Source organism: Penicillium cosmopolitanum (genome assembly GCF_028827165.1).
Source record: "Penicillium cosmopolitanum strain IBT 29677 chromosome Unknown utg000003l:1.0-3747932.0:1.0-3751027.0, whole genome shotgun sequence".
NCBI lineage: Eukaryota > Fungi > Ascomycota > Eurotiomycetes > Eurotiales > Aspergillaceae > Penicillium > Penicillium cosmopolitanum.
The window spans coordinates 3,651,728-3,673,646 of record NW_026622673.1 but is presented as its reverse complement, the minus strand read 5'-3'; the positions used below and the strand labels follow the sequence as shown (position 1 = coordinate 3,673,646).

The following is a 21,919-nucleotide window of genomic DNA, read 5'->3' as shown; positions in this document are numbered from 1 at the left end:
CCAAGGTGGCCCGAATCTCTCATTTTTTTTACCAATCGCCAGTCCACATCGGCTCATCTTTTCATCGTTGCTGCAACACATCCATCCACCGAAACTGGAACGATTACTTCTTTCGGGCTAATGACTTCAAAGCCCCAATTCGGTATTGCCTGCAAGACATGTCGTCGGAGAGGGCGAAAGTGCGATCGAACCCTGCCCATGTGCATGAGCTGCCATCGGCGCGGCGTAGAATGCGAGGGTTACGCTCTACGTTGGGTCGGCCTGGCAGCCAGGGGTAGCATGGCCGGTCGGACATACCAGTCCGCTACTGATGACCCCACCCCGCGAAAGGAGCAGGCCTCAGTCAGCTTACTTTCGAAAAATGACGACTCCAACGTCAGACGTGCGCTGCCACAGCGGCTGAACGCCGCCAGGGTCCTGTCGTACGCCGATCAGTACCACCACTCAGCCAATTCCACCCCAAGCGATGATGGGACCAATTTCCACATTGTTGCCTTACCGTGCCGACGACCTACATGGACAATGACCACCGCCTTACTTCCTCCCGATAGTGTGCCGGTCTTGGTCAAATATTGTAGGGAGAATTCTTCATAGAGAAATTTGGCTATCACTCATGATTTGTAGACGCGCGCGAAATAAGCACAGCCTTCTATCTGGGCAATGGCCCTGCGCAAACTCCCTACACGCAGCATATACTACCAATGACCAAGAATGTCCTCTGCATTCGGTATGCCGTGGCGGCGACGGCGTCTTGCCATATTGGCAACAGACTTGAAGACAGCAAGTTGAGAATGCAGAGTCTCCACTTGCGGCTGGAGGCCACAAAGGCGCTCAGACAGCAACTGAGAAACGAAATCGAGGAAACGGACGTTTCTAGTATTGCTTGTATGGTGTTGCTTGCCCAGCTCGATGTACGTGCTCAGATATCTCTTCAAGGCTACTCTGACAGATATGACAGCTCTGCTCTGGGGACTGCCTGGAATTCGGAACACACTTGAATGCAGCAAGTGATATTGTGAAGCGGCATGGTTCGGATGGAACTGACCGAGGCTTTTTCGAACAACGTCTTGCATGGTAACGTCTTTTCTCCGTAGCTGCACTCTATGAAAGGCTTACATTTTGTTAGGCTAGATATCATGGGTGCGACGACATCGTCTCGAATGCCGCACTTGAAGCCTGAGCATATCAAAGCCGCCTTGAACAAGTTCAAAACCCCATCCGGTCGCAAATGGGGATTCGACGTTTTTGACTGCCCTATTGATCTATTCGAGTACATTGCAGACATAACAGTATTGCATAAGCTGCATATCTCTTCACGAATACCATCCGATGAAACCTTGAGAAAAGCCATCGTCCTTGGAAATGCTGCTAAGACGTGGAATGGATCTGATATCCTGTCTGACCAACGAGGAGACATGATCGAGATCTGGAGACGTGGGGTCTTACTCTATCTCGTTCGCTTATTCCAGCTATCGGAGGAAACATTCGATACTTCATATTTACTAGAAGATGTCTTTCGGCGGGCGGAAAGACTATCCTCAGAGAAGAATCGGAAGTTCTCAACGTCATGGCCGTTGTTTCAAGCAGGTTTATGTCTAAATCAGGGATCTCATGAACGGAAACAACAGTTGCGAGAAGAATTCGCAAGCCATTTTGCGACACTTGGATGTTGCAATCCAAAGCTTGCAATAAATGTATTAGAACAGGTTTGGCAGACCGGTGATACGCAGATTCTTGATTCGCAGACGTTACTGTTTTAGTCACAGATGATCAAAATATGACATGTCGACAAATACTCCGACTTAGACAAGGTCCGGATCATAAAATATCAATTTGTGAAAGAAGATAATGATGGATATGGCTTTATATCCCGCGTTTGGTCACACTCTAAACCCCATGAGAAGGTTTTGCTTGAAGCTCAAGAACTTGAGAATGGAAGATTAGCAGACGCGGATTGCCTGTCCCTTCAACCTGGATAGAAGCGTTTATAGACATCATCGATTTCCTGAAGAATCCCCTCCTTAGTCGGCTGTGTTGCCCAGGAGACTGTGACCGCGTTTCGGGATAACATTGCGATTTCCTTGTCGGTAAATCCAAAGTGTTTTGTGAGTAACAAATTGTGCAGAATCCAAGCGTCGTCCATAAAAGCCGGGTCGTCACTGTTGACGGTGATTCTGATCCCTGCGTCGAAAAGAAGGCGCATCTTCGGTCCGAGCTCGGCGTAGGTCTGATATCGCATATATGCCCATGGGCAGATGGTCATGCCTATGTCTCGCTTCAGGATCAGATCCACCAGCTCAGGTTTATCCGCTGCGTTGAGGCCATGATCGATTCTATCAGCCCCATTTCCGCCAATCGCGGAAGCGACTTGTCGGATGTGCTCGTGGGTATTGTCCTGCCCCACATCGCAATGCATCGTGATCCGGAAGCCATCCCGTCGAGCCAGTGAGAACACCTCCTGAAACAGTAAAGGAGGTCGATGGTATTCGTTTGAATCAAGTCCAATGCCGGTGATCATGTTGCGATATGGCAGCGCTGCCTTGTAATGATCCATTGCGTCCTCGGTGGGCAGATCGCGTAGTAAACACATGATCCATGAAGAACGGACCTAATTATTTCGTCATGTTTTGAATCTTCTTTCAGTCTATGAGAGTGCATTACTTACGTTGAGCTCACTCTTGGCTTTTGTCTGAGCCTCCTGGAAGCCTCCCATCATAACATCCCAGGCGATACCTCGGCTTGTATGCCCCTGGGGGTCAAAGAAGACCTCGCAATACCGAACATTCATGGTTGCAACATGCTCGAAGTAGTTCATTGCCAGGTCGAAGTAGTCCTGTTTGGTTTTTAACGTGTCAAAAGCTCCGTAGTATGACTCGAAAAAGAATTCACGCTCCTCATCTTCAGTCTTGGGTTCAGCGCTGTTCATGGCATATCTCAGCTCCTCCATACTGTGTATTTCTGGACTCTTGCCAAATTTGACCTTGAGGCCGTTTCTCTGCGCCAGCTTCCATCTCAGCTCTGGAGTCAGAGTCCCTTCTATATGCACATGCAGCTCGACTTTGGGAATGTCGCGCACAAACTCGTCATTGGCAGCCAGAAAGTCTTCTCTGAGCTTCCTACGGAGGTTCCTGGGAAGCGCGTCGTGGATACCCATAGTAAATTTATTGATCGGAGTTGGGATTTCTTAGTGGTCGTGCTGGTCTTGAACGGTTTTAAATTGTAAACTGTGGTGGGAATTCTAGATGTGCGAGGGACTCCGTTTAAATAGTTCACATGAATGTGTCCATAATTCCCCTTGGGGTGGGAACTATGAGACGTATTATTAGCGGCCTGGAGTAGTCAAGGGCTATGTACACTTATTTCCTTTTGACGATGCCTAATGTAGTCAAAATCTCAGTTTCGATGGAAATCACCTGGATTTGGCGTCGCCTTTCCGAGGGGAGAATAAGTGTTCCCTGCCGTTATTCCTAAACGGGTCAAAATTTCAGTTCTCCACAGAGTGTGGGGTCATCTGAGGCAACGTGCCTCAATGTTGCTTTGACCCCTCGTATTTCTTTTAGTGAATTTTTCAACCGATTTACGCCCCTCGTTCTTTCTATTAACAATCGAAAATGGACCCTACCCGGTCATTCTTTTCATACAGACCATCATGGAACTCTTTAATTCAGATCGAGCTATCAGAGTGGTATTAGTCGGCGATACGTATGTGGTGGTGGTGTTATTTAACGTCCGGCGGGTAGGAGTACTAGACATCGCCAGAACCCATGTCAACCATGACCCAACCCAACCCAACCCAGCCCAAAATGGGTTTTGGGTCCAATTCTATAACCCATTGATGGGTTTTGGGTCGGCATGTTCAACCCAAAATGGGTTATGGCGATGTCTAAGGAGTACTAACCCCCATCTGAGGCCTCCCCCCGGGGGCATACAGACGTGCTAAACTAAGGCTACTCTTAACTAAATACAGTTAAAGCACTTCTTAGAAAGCAAGTGCCACTTAAGCTAAATATATAGCCCTATTGGCTAGTTAGCAAAAGCATTATACTCTAACCTATAAGTAATTTTCGCTATACAAATTATATATAGAGAAAGCTAGTTATTAATTCTAATATAGTAAAAGAGTATTCCTTAAAAATAACAGATACAGAATTATGATACAGATAAAGTAGAGATATATAATAAGAGAGAGTAAATATAAGAAGATTTAATAAAGAGAGAGAAATTTCTTCTAAAGTACTACTCAGTAGTCTAGAGCTAGTAGATAGTAGCCTTAGAGAAATAAAGGGAAGGAATATCTATAAGATACTATCTAGAAGCTAGAGCTAGTAGATAATAGCCTTAGAGGGATATATAGAGGGAATATCTGTAGAGTAGAGAGAGAGAGTACAGAAGAGAAAATTCTTTAGATAAGTAGTATAGTAAGATAAGTTGGCAGCTATGTAACGACGGCCCGGATGCAGAAATATCGTAAGGGGGCTAGGCTGAGAGGAAGGGTAACCGTTGTGAGGATGCTCAGATGCTCACAGAGATCAACGTACGGCGTAGCATACGAAGCAAAGGAAACAGTAGCTGTTCAACGAAAGTAATAGCTTGAGGAGAAGAAGAAGGAGGAAGCTGAGATAGAACTAAGTACATGTAGGCGTGGATGCCTAAGTGGATGCCATCTACGTCAGGCATCCGCGAATGGTAACAACTCCAGTTCGTTACAACCGTAGTACTCTATCGGGTACAGATTTTATAATAGAAATCTGTAATGTAGAGAAGCTCAGCAAAATCGGGTGGTGACAGACCTTTGAGGTATCTAAGGGCCTCCTCTTGTCCCCTGGGGGAGGCGATGTACATGCTGGCAAGGTAAATATTCTTTTGCGAATGATTATTATCGAATTGTTGACAATCCCAAAAAATAGCCGGGTATCTCGAATCATTACTGGCTCATATTTGGCAGTTTACAACCCGACTCTAAATTATGAATGCACTATCCATGCTCGTGAACCCCCCCCCCACACATCGGCAAGGTAGATTACAAATTCACGAGAGTCAAGTCATGGAGGGAAGGCCATTTTGCGATGCCTTATATACAGATAAATTTCTATTTCTCGTTCTTCCCAGTTCTCCAGCTTCACAAGGGAACGCATCTCGACTACAAGTTGTACCATTGGTCTTTTATGTACATATTGCAGATGAAGAAAGAAACTTTGAGCCATATGCCCATGCCTTTATGGATATCTATGGCTCATTACTACCATAGAGGAGAGGATCATGCTCTGAGGGTCCTGGCTTCCTCTCTGCCGGTTGTTCCCGATACAACACAAAGTGCTGGAAGATAAAGATGAGATCAAATACGAGGGTTATATTTCCCAGTGAAAGTTTGGCGACATTTCCAGTGGTTCCCGACCAGTCCGCCTGCAAGGAAGAGTCCAGTACCAGCTGTATCAACGACAGCAAAGCGCCTGTCAGATCGAGCAGGACTGCGAAAATGGAAAACCCTGCCGTGGACTGGCGTAAATAGTTCATTACGGCCTGAGGGGTGTACTTGACGGCTGTTAGGAAAACTTTGATCATGCCAACCACGTATACCTTTTGTAGCATGAGGGTCAGCGCACATCGAACTAATTAGTGATTTCATTGGCGGGATGCCTGCTTACCACGTCAATCCATTTCCACGACGCCGAAACCCAAACGTACAGGATGGCCAAGGCCACCACCCCTATACAGCCCCCAATTATCACGAGAGCCAATGTACTCACTCGTTTTATTTTCGATCGAAACTTCCAGAAGCTCGCACAGAGGAAGTGGCTGCCAATCAAACAACATACCAGGGCACCATGTAGGGCGTAGAGGAAATCGTTCCATTGGACGGTCGGTTTGGCGCCCTCGGGATGCCTTTGACCATACTGGGCCCGCACAACCGGCGAAAAGAGAAAGCACGCATTGAAGATAGTGTATGCGGTCAAACCGAGGATGTTCAGTACCGCAAAGTCGACAGAGAACCCGTCCGTTGACCGGCGGCGATGATTGTGCAGGACTTGCGGATAGAAGGATAGCGACCACAGGACGAAATAAGTCCAGCCCAGAGTTTGGGATATTGCATGTGTCCATGTGTCATTCAACATTGCTGACGAAGTGGTGAAAATCAAAGGTAGCGGAATAATAGAACTGCGATAAGAAGTGCTGAATTGTTTGACCGTCGGGAAGATGTAAGTGAAGGAAAGATTAGCTACAAATTAGTCGGGTGCGGGCTAACTAATAACCTTAGCAATTGGATGTCTCAATACAAACGCCGCAAGTTGGAAGAGAAGGGGAATCACGCGCATTGCTACCTTCGGAATAGACCCGGAGTTCGGAATAAGTGGAGCTCAGTATACCCCAGCCCCCACGTTGCGGATGTTCGCTTGTTAGCGCTAGACGAGGGGCCTGAACTCGTCATCTAGAATATCCTTGCCTGAGGTTGATCTGCACAGTCATGATTTCTAGATCGCTCTTGCGGCTGATCTGCCTGAGAAGCCACTTATCATGGTACTCCCTAGACGACACTTCCCCGTACGGGCCATTGCAATTGAAGTTGTATAGCTTGAATTAACAAGCTGTCGATCCACCGACCACAGATTCTCATCTTTCAATTATTCATCATGTTGGGAAAACCTGGATCTCAGCGGTTTGAAACTCTTCAACTCCATGCTGGGCCTGTCTGATGCAGCAACCCTTGGGTGAAACCAAATTCCGACATGGTACGCCATAGGGCCTTTCCCGATCCATTGAATAGCTGCGCAGTGCCGATTTACACCACCGCTGCGTTTGCTTCCAATAATGCCGAGCATGGAGCCTTGGAGTGCGTCTCTTGAATATCAGCGAGTTTGGCTCATGTACAGCCGCACAACCAATGTAAGGACAAGTAATGTCGGCCTCGACGATGAAATGCATGGAATGCAGCTGGCTGACAAATCTTCTCGCATTTATCTTAGCCTACAGTGAGTGTGTTCCAAAACCGTATGACAGCACTGGAAGGTGGAGTGGCCGCTTGTGTTGTTGCATCGGAAACCGCCGCTGTCTCGATGACCTGATGGCATTGGCTTGCGTCGGAGACAACTTTGTCGCCACATCAACGGTCCACGGGAGAACGTACCACCAATTCAGGGTTCTCGCGCCGCAATTGGGGATTGAATGTCATTTTGTTACTTCAATAATCCAGAAGACTTCCGGAATTTGATTGACGAAAAGACCAAGTTCCTTTTCGTGGAGAGCATTTGCAATCCGAAGTACACCGTCCCAGATTTTGAAGCCATAGCTGAGATTGCTCATGCCAATGGAATTACATGGATTATCCATACCTGGCCCTGGTGTGTCTTTATATTTTCCAAATGCTAATAGAAATCCCAGTCTGACAATACGTTCGGTTGTGCTGGCTATTGCTCTCGACCTATCGACTACGGAGTCGACATTGTCCTGCACTCCGCCACGAGATGGATCGGAGGCCATGGAACAACCCTGGGAGGCGTCATTGTCGACGGTAGTACGTTTAACCTGGGCTCTCATGCTGACAAGTTCCCTCAATTTCACGCCGACGGCGCTGAAGATGGCGGTGGCGAGGTCAGTTTGTGGAAAATGTTTGGCTCGCGCGCCTTCGCCATGCGCTGCCAATTGGAGGTCCTCCGACACATCGGCAGTACTATGTGTCCTCAAGCGGCCCAGTAGCTTAATATTGGGCTTGAATCTCTGGCTGTTAGATGCGACCGTTATGCAAGCAACACCGAGGCATTGGCGGCGTGGATCGTGCAACAGCTACAAGTCGCTTGGGTTCGGTGTCTAGTGAACGAAGACCACCCGTGTCATCAGCATGCTAAAAATACCCACAGCGGGAATTTAGGGCCTTGGAACATATCAAGCTTATCCAGTGGCCACGGAGTGAGAATGAGAGCTACAGACCCCTCCCTCTCAGCCTTGTGGAACAAGTTCATCCGTAAAGTCTCCGTGCGTAGCGCTGTCGCAATCAGCGCCATGGAATACCAAGAGCCGCACTCTTGGCAGTTGACGGGGTTTCTACTTTTCAAATAACTGCATTTCAAGCCCAGAACTGCGGTAGGATTATTCCAAGGCTCTTGGCGTGGCGATTAAATACCCAAAGCGCAATACTAAGGACGCAGGATCACAACTTTGCCTTGGGCCTCTTGGCATGGGCCAGAATGGATGGCGAAACAAGATAGGATGGTCCGAAGGCTGCTTGGCACTGGTCCTGAATTATTCAAAAGCGGCAGCTCTCTTCGGAAATGGTAAATTGGGTTATTGGAAGCTCTTCCTCCACCGTGACTTGTTTAGTCCGAATCACCCATTCAACCTTGCATGAAAGAAGACTCCCAGGAGCTGTTCGAAATCCACTCTCGCCAACAGCAGCATGGTTTTGGCCCATTATACGAAGAGGTTGATTCTTTGGATCCGCCCATATGCAAAGAAAATTGTCGGCTTGATTGCCCTTCCTCCACAAAAGTCCGAAGATGGCCGTGACCAGTGGCCCTCCCGGGCAGCATTCCTTCTTGCTGCGATGGGAGGTTGTGCAGGCCAGGGCAACTTACTAAGATACCCTTCGGTCGTTTACAACAATTATGGCCTGCAGTGGTTTATCCCGTATCTACTCGCGGTGTTTGTTGTCGCCATTCCTGCTCTAATCCTCGAAATTTCAATTGGGCAGGCATATCGTGGGGGCACGGTAATCGCATTTAACAATATAAACCACCGGCTGAAGGGTGTCGGCCTTGGTCCGATTTTGGTCAGTTTCATCGTCGTACAGTACTTCACGGTGAATCTTGCCTGGATCATGAATTATTTCCGCAACTCATTTCGCAGTCCTCTTCCATGGGAAGGCAGAATTGAAGAATTCTACATGGGTGATGTGGTTTCAAATGTTGACCCCGTTCTGGGAAGCTTAACGGCAGGGAATAGGGCAGTTTCAAACTATACTGTCTATCCAGGTGTGTCGCTCATCGGGGAGACTGTCGGCTGGAGCGCCTTCATATGGTTTTTGATCTGGGTTTCCATTTTTCGCGGAGTTGGCCTAACGGGCCGAGTTGTCTACTGGACGATGGGCCTGCCAATCGTCACAACTATCATCATTGTCGCTCGCTCCTGCTCACTAGATAATGCGCGCGAAGGAATTCGGCTTCTCTGGGCAACATGGAGAAGCGACCAATTGGCGTCGGGGACTGTCTGGCAAACTGCTGTTGGGCAGGTGTTTTTTTCCACGGGCATCGGTTTTGGTTATTTCACGTCCTATGCTTCGTACAACTCTAAGCACTCTAACGCTGTCATGGATGCCATCTTGATCTGTGGAAGCAATGTTCTCTTCGAAAATTTCGCTGCTTTTGCAGTGTTTGGGGTCGTGGGCTATCTTCAGCGGTGGCCTGAGGATGGGGAAAGACTCGGCGCGTTTGTCGTGGGTTTTTTGACGCTACCAGAGGCTGTTCTCCACATGCCTGGCTCTAACTGGTGGGCTATTCTTCTATTTTTCACTCTGGTGGTACTTGGTTTTAGCTCGGCATTCGTGATGCTAGATGCTGCAGCTACACTGGCCGTCGACGCGGGAATGAAACATTCGCGACCGACGATTGTGACTGTACTCACTGTGGTTTCATTTCTTATGTGCTTACCGTATTGTACCGAATTTGGATTCTATCTACTAGATGGGATTGATCGATGGATCAACAATGTTGCTTTGATATTTGTTGTCTGGTCAGAGCTTGTCGGTGCAACTACAGCTTACCGCTGGCGCGATGTTGTTGATCAAACAGGGCTCATAGCCTTTGTTACCTACAACACTGGATATTTTGGTGCCCAGATCATCGGTGTCGCTGTTGCACACGGCATCTCAAATCCATCAGCTGGAGCTGGTGCGGGATTTGGATTCTATATTGTTTGTTCTATTCTTTCGGTTCTCGTATCCACGACGCCGAGCATCAAAGCTCCCGGTTTCTGGGGTCGAAACTCTATAATCAGTCGACTCTGGTATTTGGCCTTATATTCGGTATGCCCCACTGCTCACCACTTCTATCTCAGGTGAGCTAACGCATGCAGGGAAATCAATTGAGGCGTGATCTAAATGACGTGGTTGGCGGAAATGGCAACTGGAATATCCCTCGTTTCTGGCCCCCTCTACTGCGATATGCCAGTGCGCCTATTTTGGCCATTGTCTTCAGCTTCGCATATCCAGAATTCTACACTCTTCGATATGATCCGATGATGATTGCTGGGTTTATTTTAGCACACCTGTGTCTACTTTTAATTCTGCTCGGTGTTATTTTACCCCGGTATTACAACATCTTTGTTCCCCGTCACCGAAGAGCCGAGGGCACCGAAGAAACCATCCCGCAGCAGGCCAAACAATTAGGCGATCCGCTCGATCTCGATACGCTTGGATTGGACAACGCAATATCAGCAAACCATACACTGATCCAAAGCCCCGATATGTTTAAGAGTTAGGGATTCCGACTGCGGCTCGCAAGCCCTAGAAAATGCAGCTAGCCTTACGGGAAACCTTGACACAGATTTAGTCTCAAATAATTAGTCGGAGATGGATGTTCTGAACCCAAATCTCTGTATTTTAGTATCAAATAAGCCCTTTATAAAAAGGTAAGTTCAAAAGGTTATCATCATGGGATGCAAAGCTGCGAGACGAAACCTTTCCGGAGTAAGGTTCTCCCATTGCATGCAGCTCTCCATTTTTGATATTCCCACCCCTCCAATTTCCTCATTGTCGATCACCTGCAGCTTCCCTTCTCCTCTTCCCCTTACATCTTCTCTTCCCCTCCTTGCCCTGTACTTTGTTGCCAGCCACATTTCGGCTGGTTTGAAATTTCTTTTCAACTGCCCTACTTTAGAGATAATTATATGGTATTCGTCATTATGTGATTTCATTTCCGAATTTCGTATGATCCAAAGATTGAGAAAAGCCAGAAACGTGATTTTTTGTAATTTGCAAGTGTCATCCCCTTTGTGCCTGCTTTATTCCCTGGCGTTGAGCTCAGCCACACCCTTTTGGGATATCATCGGGGAACCTCTCTTTTTTCAAATGCCGCGTTTGTCTCGCCACGCAAAGCCACATGCATAAGTACCAGAGCTACGTAGCTGCCAAGATCGGATACCAACTTGCCAACCTTTTGGTGCGACAGTCGAGCCCCGGAGATCGCGGCAAGGACAGCGGAGTAATGAAACAATTGGGAATGATGACCACCCATTCAAACCCGTGCCAATTGACCCAATAATTGAAGCAGGATCGCAGCGAAGTTAGGTTTCTTAAATTTCGGTCCGACGGCGATCGCGGGAACCGGACGGTCATCATCGGGTAGATTATCTCCGGTATCTCCAAAAGTCGATGACCGACTGGCTTGGCAATGGCTCTTGGCGTGAATCGGTTTACCCGTTTTCGTCCATTCAGTCCACTCAGCAATTTGTAAGGGCTAGGCGAGCGGATTTCATGACGTGAGTGACTGCAATGGAGCGAACTGTCAGGGATGGGGTGGGAGAAAGTTGAGGGGTACCGCTGCGCTACAAATGACAGCGGTCGCCCATGCACGTCCCTGGAAATTGTCTTTCACCCCGGAATGGCAGCTATAGCTTCATCCCAGTATAGTATGAGACGCCCATCTATACGCCAACTCGACAGCCGATCACTCCAATTCTCCGAGAATGGTACATTTCAAATCTCCATCTTCGAGGACTTGCACTTTGCTGAAAGTAAGTATTGAATCGTTCCTGAGCATTCGTCGAGAGTATGCTAAAGTCGATCCAGATGCTACTGACGATGCCATGACAAAGCAAGTCATGCGATCCATTCTCTCCGATGAGGAAGCTCAACTAGTAGTTCTTAATGGGGACCTTATATCGGGGGATGCCATTCAAGGCTCGGGCTCCAGTGATTACATTCATGAAGTCGTATCACCTTTGGTCGAAATAAACCAGGCTTGGGCTTCAACCTACGGGAATCACGACTGCCAAGACAACTTGGATCCATCAAAGGACATTTTCGATCAAGAAAAACAATATCCAACAAGTTTGACAAGAAGCGATATTTCGGGAACCCAGGCTGGAATCACAAATTATTACCTCATGGTTTACCCCCCACGATGACCTTAGTGGCCCTCCTGCACTTCTTCTGTGGTTCTTCGATTCTCGTGGTGGGCGTAACGCAACCAATCGGGATTCCAGCATGACACCCGGCGTGCGAGAAGACTGGGTTGATGAATCAGTAAGACTATTCTTCTCAATGAAATTTACACTGGAAGACTAATATATTCCAAGGTGGTGGAATGGTTTGTTCAGAAAAACGCCAATCTAACATCCGAATTTGGTTGTCCAATTCCATCCCTTGCATTCTACCACATCCCCGCTCATGCGATGTTCGAATACCAGGCCAAGGGTGTCAGTAGGAAACGGACACCTGGGATCAATGGAGAGACGGTTGTATCGCAAGGTTCTGGCGATACCGAATATACCGGCCAAGACTCCAGTTTCATGAACGCTCTTCTTAATACCACTGGCTTGCTGGCAACCTTTAGTGGACATGACCACGAGAACGATTGGTAAATATTGCTTTAGACGTTCATTAAAATTCCGCATTTCACTAATTTTTCAAGGTGCTTTAAATGGGACAATAACACTATCGATCAGAATATCACCGGCACGGGCTTGAACATGTGCTATGGCCGACATACAGGCTATGGGGGGTACAGTAATGTGGCTCGTGGTGCACGACAAATACTCATAAATCGGACTGATTTGGAAAGCCAGGTTCGAACTTGGATTCGGTTAGAAGATGGTTCCATCTCAGCCCCGGTAACATTAAATGCCACCTATGGTAAAGACAAATATGGCATTACGTTCTCGGACAAACGAATCCAGTTTTCCGGGGCCTCTTCTCCTTATGAAGCTCCATATCTGTTTTTCTACATTTGGGCCTCTTTTTGGGTGTTGACTTTGTGGCGACGGTAGATTTATCAAGGGTGCTAGATTGGAGACACATAGAGACCCGTTCTGTACGGTCGGATTCGATGCGGGGATTAACCCAAGCTTATTATTTTCTTCCCTCGGTCATAGAATTTTCTCTGCGTAAGTGGAAATGGTAAACTTAGGGGTATCATTCATTTGCTATGAAGGGGACTCGGGGGCGACTTGTTCCAATGTGCAAAATTCCGGACAATTTACTCGTCATCAATACCCCCAAAGATACTAATTTGCCACAAGCAGTACCATTGCCATGGCAGCTAGTAGCTTATAGTCATTGACCGGTCTCCTTGAGGTTTCCGGATTATCTACCCGTACCGGACATTTTTGGCGGATTTTCCAAACCAGTCATCCATATCCAACGATTCCTCAGGCCGAGCGAAGTTTATAATTGTGCTCTTGGTGGAAGTGTAATCATGGTAAGCATCGACTCCATTTTCACTGCCAACTCCACTGGCTGACTTTGCACCTCCCCACGGGCTACTGGGGTCATTTCGATGATGAGTATTGACCCAGACGATTCCGGCCTCGATCATTTCGGATATTCGAAAAGCTCGCGAAAGGTCTTTGGTCCAGATACCTGCCCCGAGGCCAAAGTCTGTATCGTTCGCTAAATAAACGGCCTGCTCTTCCGTGTCAAAGCCAAGCACAACAATAACAGGACCGAATGCTTCACGGCGCCAAATAGATGCTGTAGTTAAATCCTTTCTTCCTGGCACTAGGACAGTGGGTTCGAAGAAATATCCCTTCGAAAGATTGGATCCATCTAGCGAGCTTCTTCCGACTAGACGTTTGCCCCCAGCGAGAGGGATCGCAGCTCCATTCTCAACAGCATCATCAACCAATTCTTGTACTTTGATCATTTGTTTTTCAGATATAAGAGGGCCCATCACTGAGTCGATATTTGTAGGAGACCCTATTTGAGCAGTAATGCTCTCGACCTTTGTCTTCAATTTCTGTAACACTTGGTCCAGAATTCTGTTATCAACAAGGATTCTTGTGCTTGCCACACATGTTTGTCCGCTAGCAATATAGCTTCCAAATGCAACTCCATTGACTGCGACATCGATATCTGCGTCATGGAAGAGTAAAAGCGGTGCCTTGCCTCCCAGCTCGGCTGTATATCGACACAGATTGCCTCCCACCAGTGCTCCGATCGCTTTCCCCGCATCGGTGCTTCCAGTCACATCCACCTTACGCACCAATGGGTGCGAAACCAGGAATCTCCCGGTTTTTGATCCAAACCCAGGCAGAACTGTGAAAACTCCATCTGGAATCCCTGCCCGTTGAAGGATTCTGCCTAAAAGGAGAGTAGTCAGGGGAGTGAGCTCACTCGGCTTGGTTATTACACTATTCCCAGCTGCTAGAGCAGGTGCTAGTTTCTTCACTGCAATCAGTAGAGGGTGATTGAATGAGGTGATCTGCACCACAACACCCAGGGGTAGTCTTTCAGTGAAGTTGTGAAGCTTGCCAGTAGTTGGAAGAACGGAACGCTCTTCCACCCGTAGTAACGAGGCATAGTATTGAAACCATCGCACAAGCGACGGAACCTGGGCTTTCATCTCACGTACTACGCGACCGGTTTGTTTCACCTCAAAATCGATCAATTCTGGCAATGCTTCTTCAAGACAGCCAGCACAATTTTCAAGTACTTCCGCTCGTTTGTGACGAGATGCCCGTGACCATATGCCAGATTTGTATGCCGAGTGCGCAATCTGGACCGCATTATCGACATCTTCCTCGGATGCTGCATGACATCTGCCAATTGTGAGAGAAAGCTCTTTTGGAGAGGCACGAGGGAAAGGGATTCTAACTTCGCAAAGATCTCTCCGGTAGCAGGATTCTCGATAGGGATTCTTGATCAAGGTTAGAGCTCTGTTGCACTTTTGAAACACTAGAAGACATACAGGTCCTCTTTCCCGGGTTGGCATTTACCAGCGACCCACAGGTAATAAACAGCCGACATTTTGATGTTCCTTTTGAGTCTTGTAGTAAGCCTGAAAGTCTTGAATCTTCAAGTCGACGGGATTACAGATGCTTCTGATATATTGGAGGTTGAATCAAAATAGTTCCAGTAATTTCATGATCAAAAGGTTCAGTCGGGCCTAGGAATCATGTGGTCGATCCTAAATAAGTCCACCTCGCCCTGCGGCCTTCGTGGGTAGCGGTAAAGAAAAACCCAGAGTATGGTCAAGGGCGGTTTCCGGTCCAATCCGGTAGGAGTGGGGCCACCCCTCAGGCGGTTATCAAGCCAGTGGGATCGGTCTAATCTATGAATTAGTCATTCCTGTCTACTTGACTAACAATTTTGAATCCGAAAACATGATAGTAAATGGTTATCGTACTGAACCCCTCCTCGCCATCATGGCTGGTGGCTTGATGGACCCGATAAGCTACACCGTGGCTGACCTGTCTTACCCAGAATGCTTGGCTGAGAGCCCAAGCCAGACACGAAACCGGCTAGAGCGTATCGATCTATCTTTCAATGTGTAATACGGTACTGATACGATTTACGCTTGGCAGTTTGGTCTGAGAAACCCCCGCCTCTTCTGCGGGAGCAGGCGATGCAACCCCGCTGGGCGGGGGCGACCGCTGGAACACTGCGACAACAGCCCTGTGTGAGACAGGGTAGCTATATATTTCGTCTCTCATAATTCCAGAGTTATTCCACTTATACATGCTCTCATTAGCTAGCAAAGCGTCCTCCCATCGAGATCTAATATCGCTTTCTAGCCGCCAAGCAAGTGTTCAGGGCCAAAGAAAATATGGCGGAAATCGAGTATCTTAAAGGGCTAAAGGCCGTTCGCGAAAGAGCTCATCTTGTTTTGGAAGCTGCCACCCAGGACAATCTGACACACTTCTCATATTATCCGGACTTGATGCCTGGCGTGGCAGATTTTGTGGCGGGTATCATCAACGTGCGTGCTGAGTTGGGTAATTGCGCCTGGCGTGATCTGACCAAGAATATCTAGAGAGACTTTGGTCCCAATCGATTCCAAGAGATTCCTCCCCATGGCCGATGGCAGCACTTCGACATTGGAGGCGTTCCGCGAGTGGACAAACTCATCAAGGGATGGCAATCAGCTGGTCATGACGAGACAGAAATCACTCGACGCCTTATCGATCTATTCTTTGTTGCTGTGCTTCTCGATGCCGGGGCCGGTGATTTCTGGAAATTCACTGAGCCTGACACCGGGAATGAATATGGAAGGAGTGAGGGCATCGCAGTCGCAGCTTTATATATGTTCAAGGCTGGTACATTCTCGGATGGTGGTGCCGGTGAGGGAGGCGGGAACAAGAACGAAGCAGTCGACGGCAAGTGAGAAGTCTTCTACTTAGACATTGAAAAGGCTGACAAGTTTAGCATAGGCCACGGTCTCGTTTCACTTGATATTGCAGAGTTCAGAAAGCACTTTCAAATAACCGCTAACAATGAGATAATCAGCGACATTTCTCGTGTCAGTCTTCTGCAAAGCGTCGGACATTCACTGTTGAATCTGCCTGAGATCTTCGGGGATAAGGGCGACCTGGAAATATCGTGGGTAGGCTTTCACCTCCTCGACAGTAGTAGCTCTGTATATTCATCATTTGACTTAGATTACTTGTTGGCAAATCGAAAGGATGGAGGAAATCTCAACTACGAAGTTTTGTGGTCGGTGCTACAAAAGACCCTTCTCCCTGCCTGGCCCAAAAACCGAACCCATGTTTCAGGCGTGCCTATCGGAGATGCATGGCCTCTTCAAACGCTAAAGAGACTTAATTCTGATCAGCAAACTCAAGATGGCGCCTTGAATATCCAGCCTTTCCACAAACTGACACAATGGCTTGCCTATTCTCTATCGGTTCCTTTCATACGGGTTTTGGGATTAGGCTGGGACAACATTGATCAGGGAACCGGACTTCCGGAATACCGTAATGGTGGTTTGTTTGTCGACCTAGGTGTATTGAAGCTGAAGGGGAATGTCTTGAAGGAAGGGCAGAGAAATTCTGGGCAGGAAACCCCGAGCTTCGATGCGACCAGTGACGTGATTGTGGAGTGGCGTTCGATGACTGTTGCTTTGCTCGACACTCTTCACAAACTTATCGCCGATCGTTTTGCACTACAAGGTGTTCGAATTAGCATGGCACAAATGCTTGAAGCTGGAACTTGGAAGGGGGGCAGAGAGCTGGCAGCAAAGTATCGCCCTGAAACTAAATCAAGTCCAATTGTGATCCAGGGCGATGGGACTTTATTCTAGGACACCGACCTAGTATCTATCAAAAAGATCTTCTTTGTCGCGTACTTAGTGTCATTGCATGGAATTCTTTTCGTCGGGTGCGCCCACGCTGGTTGTTAATTTTCTTCCAACGGCATAAATCCGTCCGATTTTCTTGGTTCTGGGACATTCGACCGTATCTAGAAATATTACTACACAATGAAAGCAAGATTATCAAGATTATCGTAAAGAGTTCCGGTACTTTTGTAACCAAGTTGTCAGCGGGTGTCCCAGGAGATCGACATGCTTTGATCAATACTCCGGTCACATCATCCTTGGCTAGAAACTGGGTCCGGTCAAGAATACATTATTTTGCCTTAGTAGTACTAATAGTAACTAGTACCTTCCAACATGGAAGGTTTGAAGCGGTATCGTATTGTGGATTAACCACCAGGGTTTAGAGAATCTTGAACCGGAATTACAAAAAGATATATGGGTAGTCAAATCACTGTATCTCGGATTTAAAGCTACGTCTTGTTCTTGAAACGCAGACGATCTTTCAGTCATTACAATCCGCTTAAGTGGCTCCTTGTCTTGATTGACTTGATCATTTTCCGGAATAATGTCCATCTGTCAACATTGAGGTAACTCAAATCTCCAGCCCATATCGTGGATCGGGGTTTCATACCCTAAACCCAGATGTCGAGCAAAATAATTTTAATTAAGTCGATGCACAAGCGGCCCCAGAATCGCCTAAAACTGGAGGGCTTTGGGACAAAAAATCATCAAATGTCAGGATTTGACAACTTAGAATATATTCCTGCTACATTAATTCTCTCCGATGTGATGAGTTGACAGATATTCAGCTATTTGTAGGCATGGAAAGAGCCATTTTTCCAGGTTGGCTGTCTCGCCCAGCCCACTTTGATGTTACAGTCTTCAATTGCGTATAGAAACTGACACCGGGCTTACCATAGAATGTATTGGCACCACCACCAGCAACACTTCGTTTATTCCCAGTAAATGAAAACATCGGGAGAGGGACTGGAATGGGAACATTGACACCGACTTGGCCAGCCTCTATGTTCTTCCGAAACCTCTCTGCAGAGACCCCCGAAGACGTGAATATCGCCGTGCCATTCCCATAGGGATTTGCATTTATCAGACAAATAGCATCGTCGAGCGAGTTTGCCTGAAGACAGACAAGCACCGGCCCGAAAATTTCTTCTTTGTAGCACTGCATGGTGGGATTGACATCACAAATTATTGTTGGAGCGACCCAATTCCCGTTAGCATATTTTTTGTGTTGAAATCCTCGCCCGTCCAGGAGGATTGTAGCCCCTTCGCTCTCGGCACTTGCCACAAGCTTGTTTATTCTGAGCTTACTTTGCGGTGTTACGACCGGACCAAGATCGGCATCGGGCTCAAATCCTCCATCCACACGGAGGCCCTTGGCTCGCTCAACTAGTTCTTGAAGCCAGTGTTTAGTTTCACCAACAAGAATCAGTGCCGATAGTGCCATACAGCGTTGGCCAGCCGCACCAAATGCTGCAGCCGTAATAGCCTCCAAGGTCGAGTCTTTATCCGAATCGGGTAAAACAACAGCGTGGTTCTTCGCTCCGAGGTTTGCCTGCACTCTCTTGCCACTGGCACTTCCTTTTTCAAATATGTATTCCCCGGCTTGGTTGCTCCCCACAAAGCTGATGGCCTTAATTGAAGGAGCATCGAGCAGATAGTTGACGGTGTCATGTGCCCCATGAACAACATTGATCACTCCATTTGGAAAGCCAGCCTTCTCTGCTAATTCCATCAGAATCATAGCTGCTCCGGGCGCTCGCTCTGACGGTTTGAGAACAACCGTATTGCCTGTTATAGTCGCAATCGGAATGCACCAAAGTGGAATCATAGCAGGAAAGTCTGATTCATCAGTCTTCGTATATCAAAGCCTGTCAGGTAAAAACTTACTAAATGGACAGATGACACTAACAACACCCAGTGGCTCGCGATAAGTCCTGGTCTCCATATCCTTGGCAACTTCTAAGACTTCTCCTTTCATGTATTCAGGTCCAGCGCATGCGGCCTCCGCCACCTGCAAGCCTCGCAAGACATCTCCTTTGGAGTCTGCCAAAGTTTTCCCTTGCTCCAATGTTATCACCGCGGCAAGGCGGTCCCAGTGCTCCCGAATGAGACTAACAAAGCGGAACATGATTTGCTGTCTGGCAATTGTGGACATTCCCTTCCACGCTGGAAAAGCTGATCCTGCGGCCTGGAGCACTTCCTCTAGTTCTGATTCGGTCATCTTGGGAACTTTCGAAACAAGCTCATTGGTAGCAGGGTCATGCACGTCGATGAATTCTGTCGTCGCTGAGAGTCTGAACTCATTGTCGACAAAGTAGGGCGTATCCTTGGGGTTGGCAATTTTCGCGTGAGAGCTTGGGAAGGAGCTCGACGAAGTACCTAGTACACTCGCCTGTGTTGAGTGTTGAGTCATTCTTGGATGGAACCGATGCTTATTTCTTTGAATATCAGGAACGTTGAAATGAAAGGATAAGAATGTAATCTTGGTTTCGTCGCTGCTTGGTGATGATAAATTTCATTTGCACACCAAACTTTCCACGGCACAGAGAACAGTGGATTGCGGGGAAAAGAGAGCTCCCCAACAATTTCCTGGGGGTCTAGCTTGAACCTGGATATGGAGTAGGTTACCCTCGATTCACTAAGAGCGGGGTAGTAAGCTGTATAGTCACCCAACTCCGCACCGTAACACGCTTGGGCACCAGCATCTGCATCTGCACTTACATCTGTACTGCATCTGCATCTGCATATTCCCCTTACCATACGTAACTACTGTGTATTAAAACGGAAGCCTTGAACGCTTCCCGGTCTGTTTTATAAAGCGACACAAAGCACAGTTGGAATAAATTTGGGATACATCGTCATGCATTCTAACTTTGGCATCTGTCTAAACTCGCAACTGCTATGTACATTCGACCATCTACCTCGACTCACCATCTAGGTATATGTGGTGAGAACTCCGGTCGAAAATTTCTCATATAAGTAGTGTCATCTCTCTTAGTCATGCCGCATTCAAGGTACTGTTGATGAAGACGTTCGAGCTTTTCTCTGTCGATTTCGATTCCCAGTCCAGGCGCAGTTGGAACAGCGACACCTCCATCGCGCCATTTCAGGGCACCCTCGACAATGACGTCTTCTTCATCGCGTTTCCATGGCCAATGTGTATCGCAAGCATAGTCCAGATTTGGAGTGGCAGCGGCCAAATGAGTCATGGCAGCGAGTGATATACCCAAGTGACTGTTGGAATGCATGGAAAGTCCCATCTTCCATGTACTGCAAATGGCGGCCAGGGTTTGGGACTTTCGAAGCCCACCCCAGAAATGATGATCAGAGAGAATGACCTGAACGGCATCTTGCGCGACCGAAGGAGGGAGATGTGAAAAAGCAACAACCGCCATATTCGTTGCCAGGGGCATCGAAGCCTGTTTTGCGACCGCTGCCATTCCCTCGATTTCTGGGGCAGGATCCTCAAGATACTCAACGATACCTTCCAACTGACTAGCGACCCATTTCGATGTTTCGACAGTCCATGCGGCATTAGGGTCTAGTCGTAGCGGCATTTCTGGGAACGCAGTATGAAGTGCCTTGACGGCTTTAACTTCCTCTGCTGGCGGAAACACGCCACCTTTCAACTTGATGGCTTTGAACCCATATTTTGTGATGATTTTCTGCGCTTGTCGCACGATTCCTGTCGAATCCAAGGCTTCTCCATATATATCCTCTGGTTGACCAGGATGACTGCCCCATTTGTAGAAGAGATATGCGGAGTATTGCACGTTATCTCTCACACGACCACCAAGAATCTCACACACAGGAAGTCCTGCGATCTTTCCTTGTATGTCTAGACACGCAACCTCAAAGGGTGAGAAGACTTTGTCGGTTACAGATGCCGTTGTGACCATACCCGCCATACCATCTCCACCGGTCGCGTTGTCACCTTCTAGAGAGTTTTCACATATCTTATAGATTAAATTCGTATTGTACACGGATACACCCTCCATATCATGTGCTGCATCTTTCAGACGTTTCAAGTGAGCCGAGTCGCCATAGGATTCCCCAAGCCCGTAGCTGTCGTCTGTCACGATCTCCATAATGCTACGCAGGGCAAAGGGTTCGTGAACACCAACACTATTCAGCAGAGGCATGTCGTGAAAAGCCACTGGCGTGATGGTGATCTTTCTTATTGTTGAGCCTCGAGGCATCTTGCTTGTCTCCTTTATCCGAAATCGATTGAATACTCAGGTTCCCTAGAATCGTCAGTCTGATAACTGTTCAATTTATCCTGGCAGAGCATTGAAGCCAGCATAAAAGCGCAAGCTAACCAACAGCTTTTCCCAGATTTCCGGCAAACACTCCGGAGAAACTTCTTCGGTGGATCGGATAAAATAATTGACTTTCTTGTACCCCGCAGATTTCTCCAAAGCTCCAGCTTCCACCTAGTGCCCAGGTGGTCCGTGTAGAGTTATCCGCACTCATGGGGAATGTCAGCCGCACGTACAGGGCTGCGATTGGTTGATTATCCGTATCACGAAGACCCGGGATGAGCCAAAGGGCGCATATGCCGGAAAAGAATAGATCTTCGCATCTCGCCTTCGATTCTGGATAAGCTTGCCTGCCAGCCCCCGCATTTTGAAGCCAGTGACCCGTTACAAACGTGGTTG

At 47.7% G+C, this 21,919-nt stretch overlaps 10 protein-coding genes across 10 annotated transcripts; 5 read left to right on the top strand and 5 right to left on the bottom strand.

Annotated features, from left to right (window-relative positions):
* Positions 1-198: 198 nt before the first annotated feature.
* N7509_001418 (uncharacterized protein) lies at positions 199-1,760 on the top strand (the record flags this gene model as incomplete). Its single annotated transcript, XM_056626055.1, has 4 exons — positions 199-574; positions 625-911; positions 959-1,074; positions 1,127-1,760. The coding sequence occupies 4 exons, from the start codon at positions 199-201 to the stop codon at positions 1,758-1,760; spliced, it is 1,413 nt and encodes a 470-aa protein (XP_056494637.1).
* Positions 1,761-1,966: 206 nt separating this feature from the next.
* On the bottom strand, positions 1,967-3,154 carry N7509_001417 (adenosine deaminase family protein; the record flags this gene model as incomplete). Its single annotated transcript, XM_056626054.1, has 2 exons — positions 1,967-2,608; positions 2,666-3,154. The coding sequence occupies 2 exons, from the start codon at positions 3,152-3,154 to the stop codon at positions 1,967-1,969; spliced, it is 1,131 nt and encodes a 376-aa protein (XP_056494636.1).
* Positions 3,155-5,226: 2,072 nt separating this feature from the next.
* N7509_001416 (putative L-cystine transporter) lies at positions 5,227-6,156 on the bottom strand (the record flags this gene model as incomplete). Its single annotated transcript, XM_056626053.1, has 2 exons — positions 5,646-6,156; positions 5,227-5,577 (listed from the first exon to the last, which is right to left on the bottom strand). Exons 1-2 carry the CDS (start codon positions 6,111-6,113, stop codon positions 5,227-5,229), a joined length of 819 nt encoding a protein of 272 aa, XP_056494635.1. The 5' UTR covers positions 6,114-6,156.
* A 1,157-nt stretch (positions 6,157-7,313) lies between these two features.
* Positions 7,314-7,692, top strand: N7509_001415 (Homocysteine/cysteine synthase; the record flags this gene model as incomplete). The annotated part of the gene is made up of 2 exons (XM_056626052.1): positions 7,314-7,337; positions 7,378-7,692. The coding sequence occupies 2 exons, from the start codon at positions 7,314-7,316 to the stop codon at positions 7,690-7,692; spliced, it is 339 nt and encodes a 112-aa protein (XP_056494634.1).
* Positions 7,693-8,389: 697 nt separating this feature from the next.
* N7509_001414 (sodium:neurotransmitter symporter family protein) lies at positions 8,390-10,467 on the top strand (the record flags this gene model as incomplete). Its single annotated transcript, XM_056626051.1, has 2 exons — positions 8,390-10,012; positions 10,063-10,467. The coding sequence occupies 2 exons, from the start codon at positions 8,390-8,392 to the stop codon at positions 10,465-10,467; spliced, it is 2,028 nt and encodes a 675-aa protein (XP_056494633.1).
* Positions 10,468-11,588: 1,121 nt separating this feature from the next.
* On the top strand, positions 11,589-12,975 carry N7509_001413 (metallophosphoesterase family protein; the record flags this gene model as incomplete). Its single annotated transcript, XM_056626050.1, is given in 5 exon segments — positions 11,589-11,721; positions 11,777-12,037; positions 12,048-12,232; positions 12,286-12,566; positions 12,621-12,975. The coding sequence occupies 5 exon segments, from the start codon at positions 11,589-11,591 to the stop codon at positions 12,973-12,975; spliced, it is 1,215 nt and encodes a 404-aa protein (XP_056494632.1).
* Positions 12,976-13,295: 320 nt separating this feature from the next.
* N7509_001412 (Aldehyde dehydrogenase C-terminal) lies at positions 13,296-14,953 on the bottom strand (the record flags this gene model as incomplete). Its single annotated transcript, XM_056626049.1, has 3 exons — positions 13,296-14,745; positions 14,802-14,843; positions 14,895-14,953. 3 exons carry the CDS (start codon positions 14,951-14,953, stop codon positions 13,296-13,298), a joined length of 1,551 nt encoding a protein of 516 aa, XP_056494631.1.
* Positions 14,954-15,752: 799 nt separating this feature from the next.
* On the top strand, positions 15,753-17,225 carry N7509_001411 (URC4/urg3 family protein; the record flags this gene model as incomplete). Its single annotated transcript, XM_056626048.1, has 3 exons — positions 15,753-15,905; positions 15,960-16,306; positions 16,352-17,225. 3 exons carry the CDS (start codon positions 15,753-15,755, stop codon positions 17,223-17,225), a joined length of 1,374 nt encoding a protein of 457 aa, XP_056494630.1.
* An 820-nt stretch (positions 17,226-18,045) lies between these two features.
* On the bottom strand, positions 18,046-19,674 carry N7509_001410 (CoA-acylating methylmalonate-semialdehyde dehydrogenase; the record flags this gene model as incomplete). Its single annotated transcript, XM_056626047.1, has 2 exons — positions 18,046-19,100; positions 19,149-19,674. The coding sequence occupies 2 exons, from the start codon at positions 19,672-19,674 to the stop codon at positions 18,046-18,048; spliced, it is 1,581 nt and encodes a 526-aa protein (XP_056494629.1).
* A 514-nt stretch (positions 19,675-20,188) lies between these two features.
* N7509_001409 (glucarate dehydratase family protein) lies at positions 20,189-21,403 on the bottom strand (the record flags this gene model as incomplete). The annotated part of the gene is made up of 1 exon (XM_056626046.1): positions 20,189-21,403. The coding sequence occupies one exon, from the start codon at positions 21,401-21,403 to the stop codon at positions 20,189-20,191; it is 1,215 nt and encodes a 404-aa protein (XP_056494628.1).
* Positions 21,404-21,919: the final 516 nt, after the last annotated feature.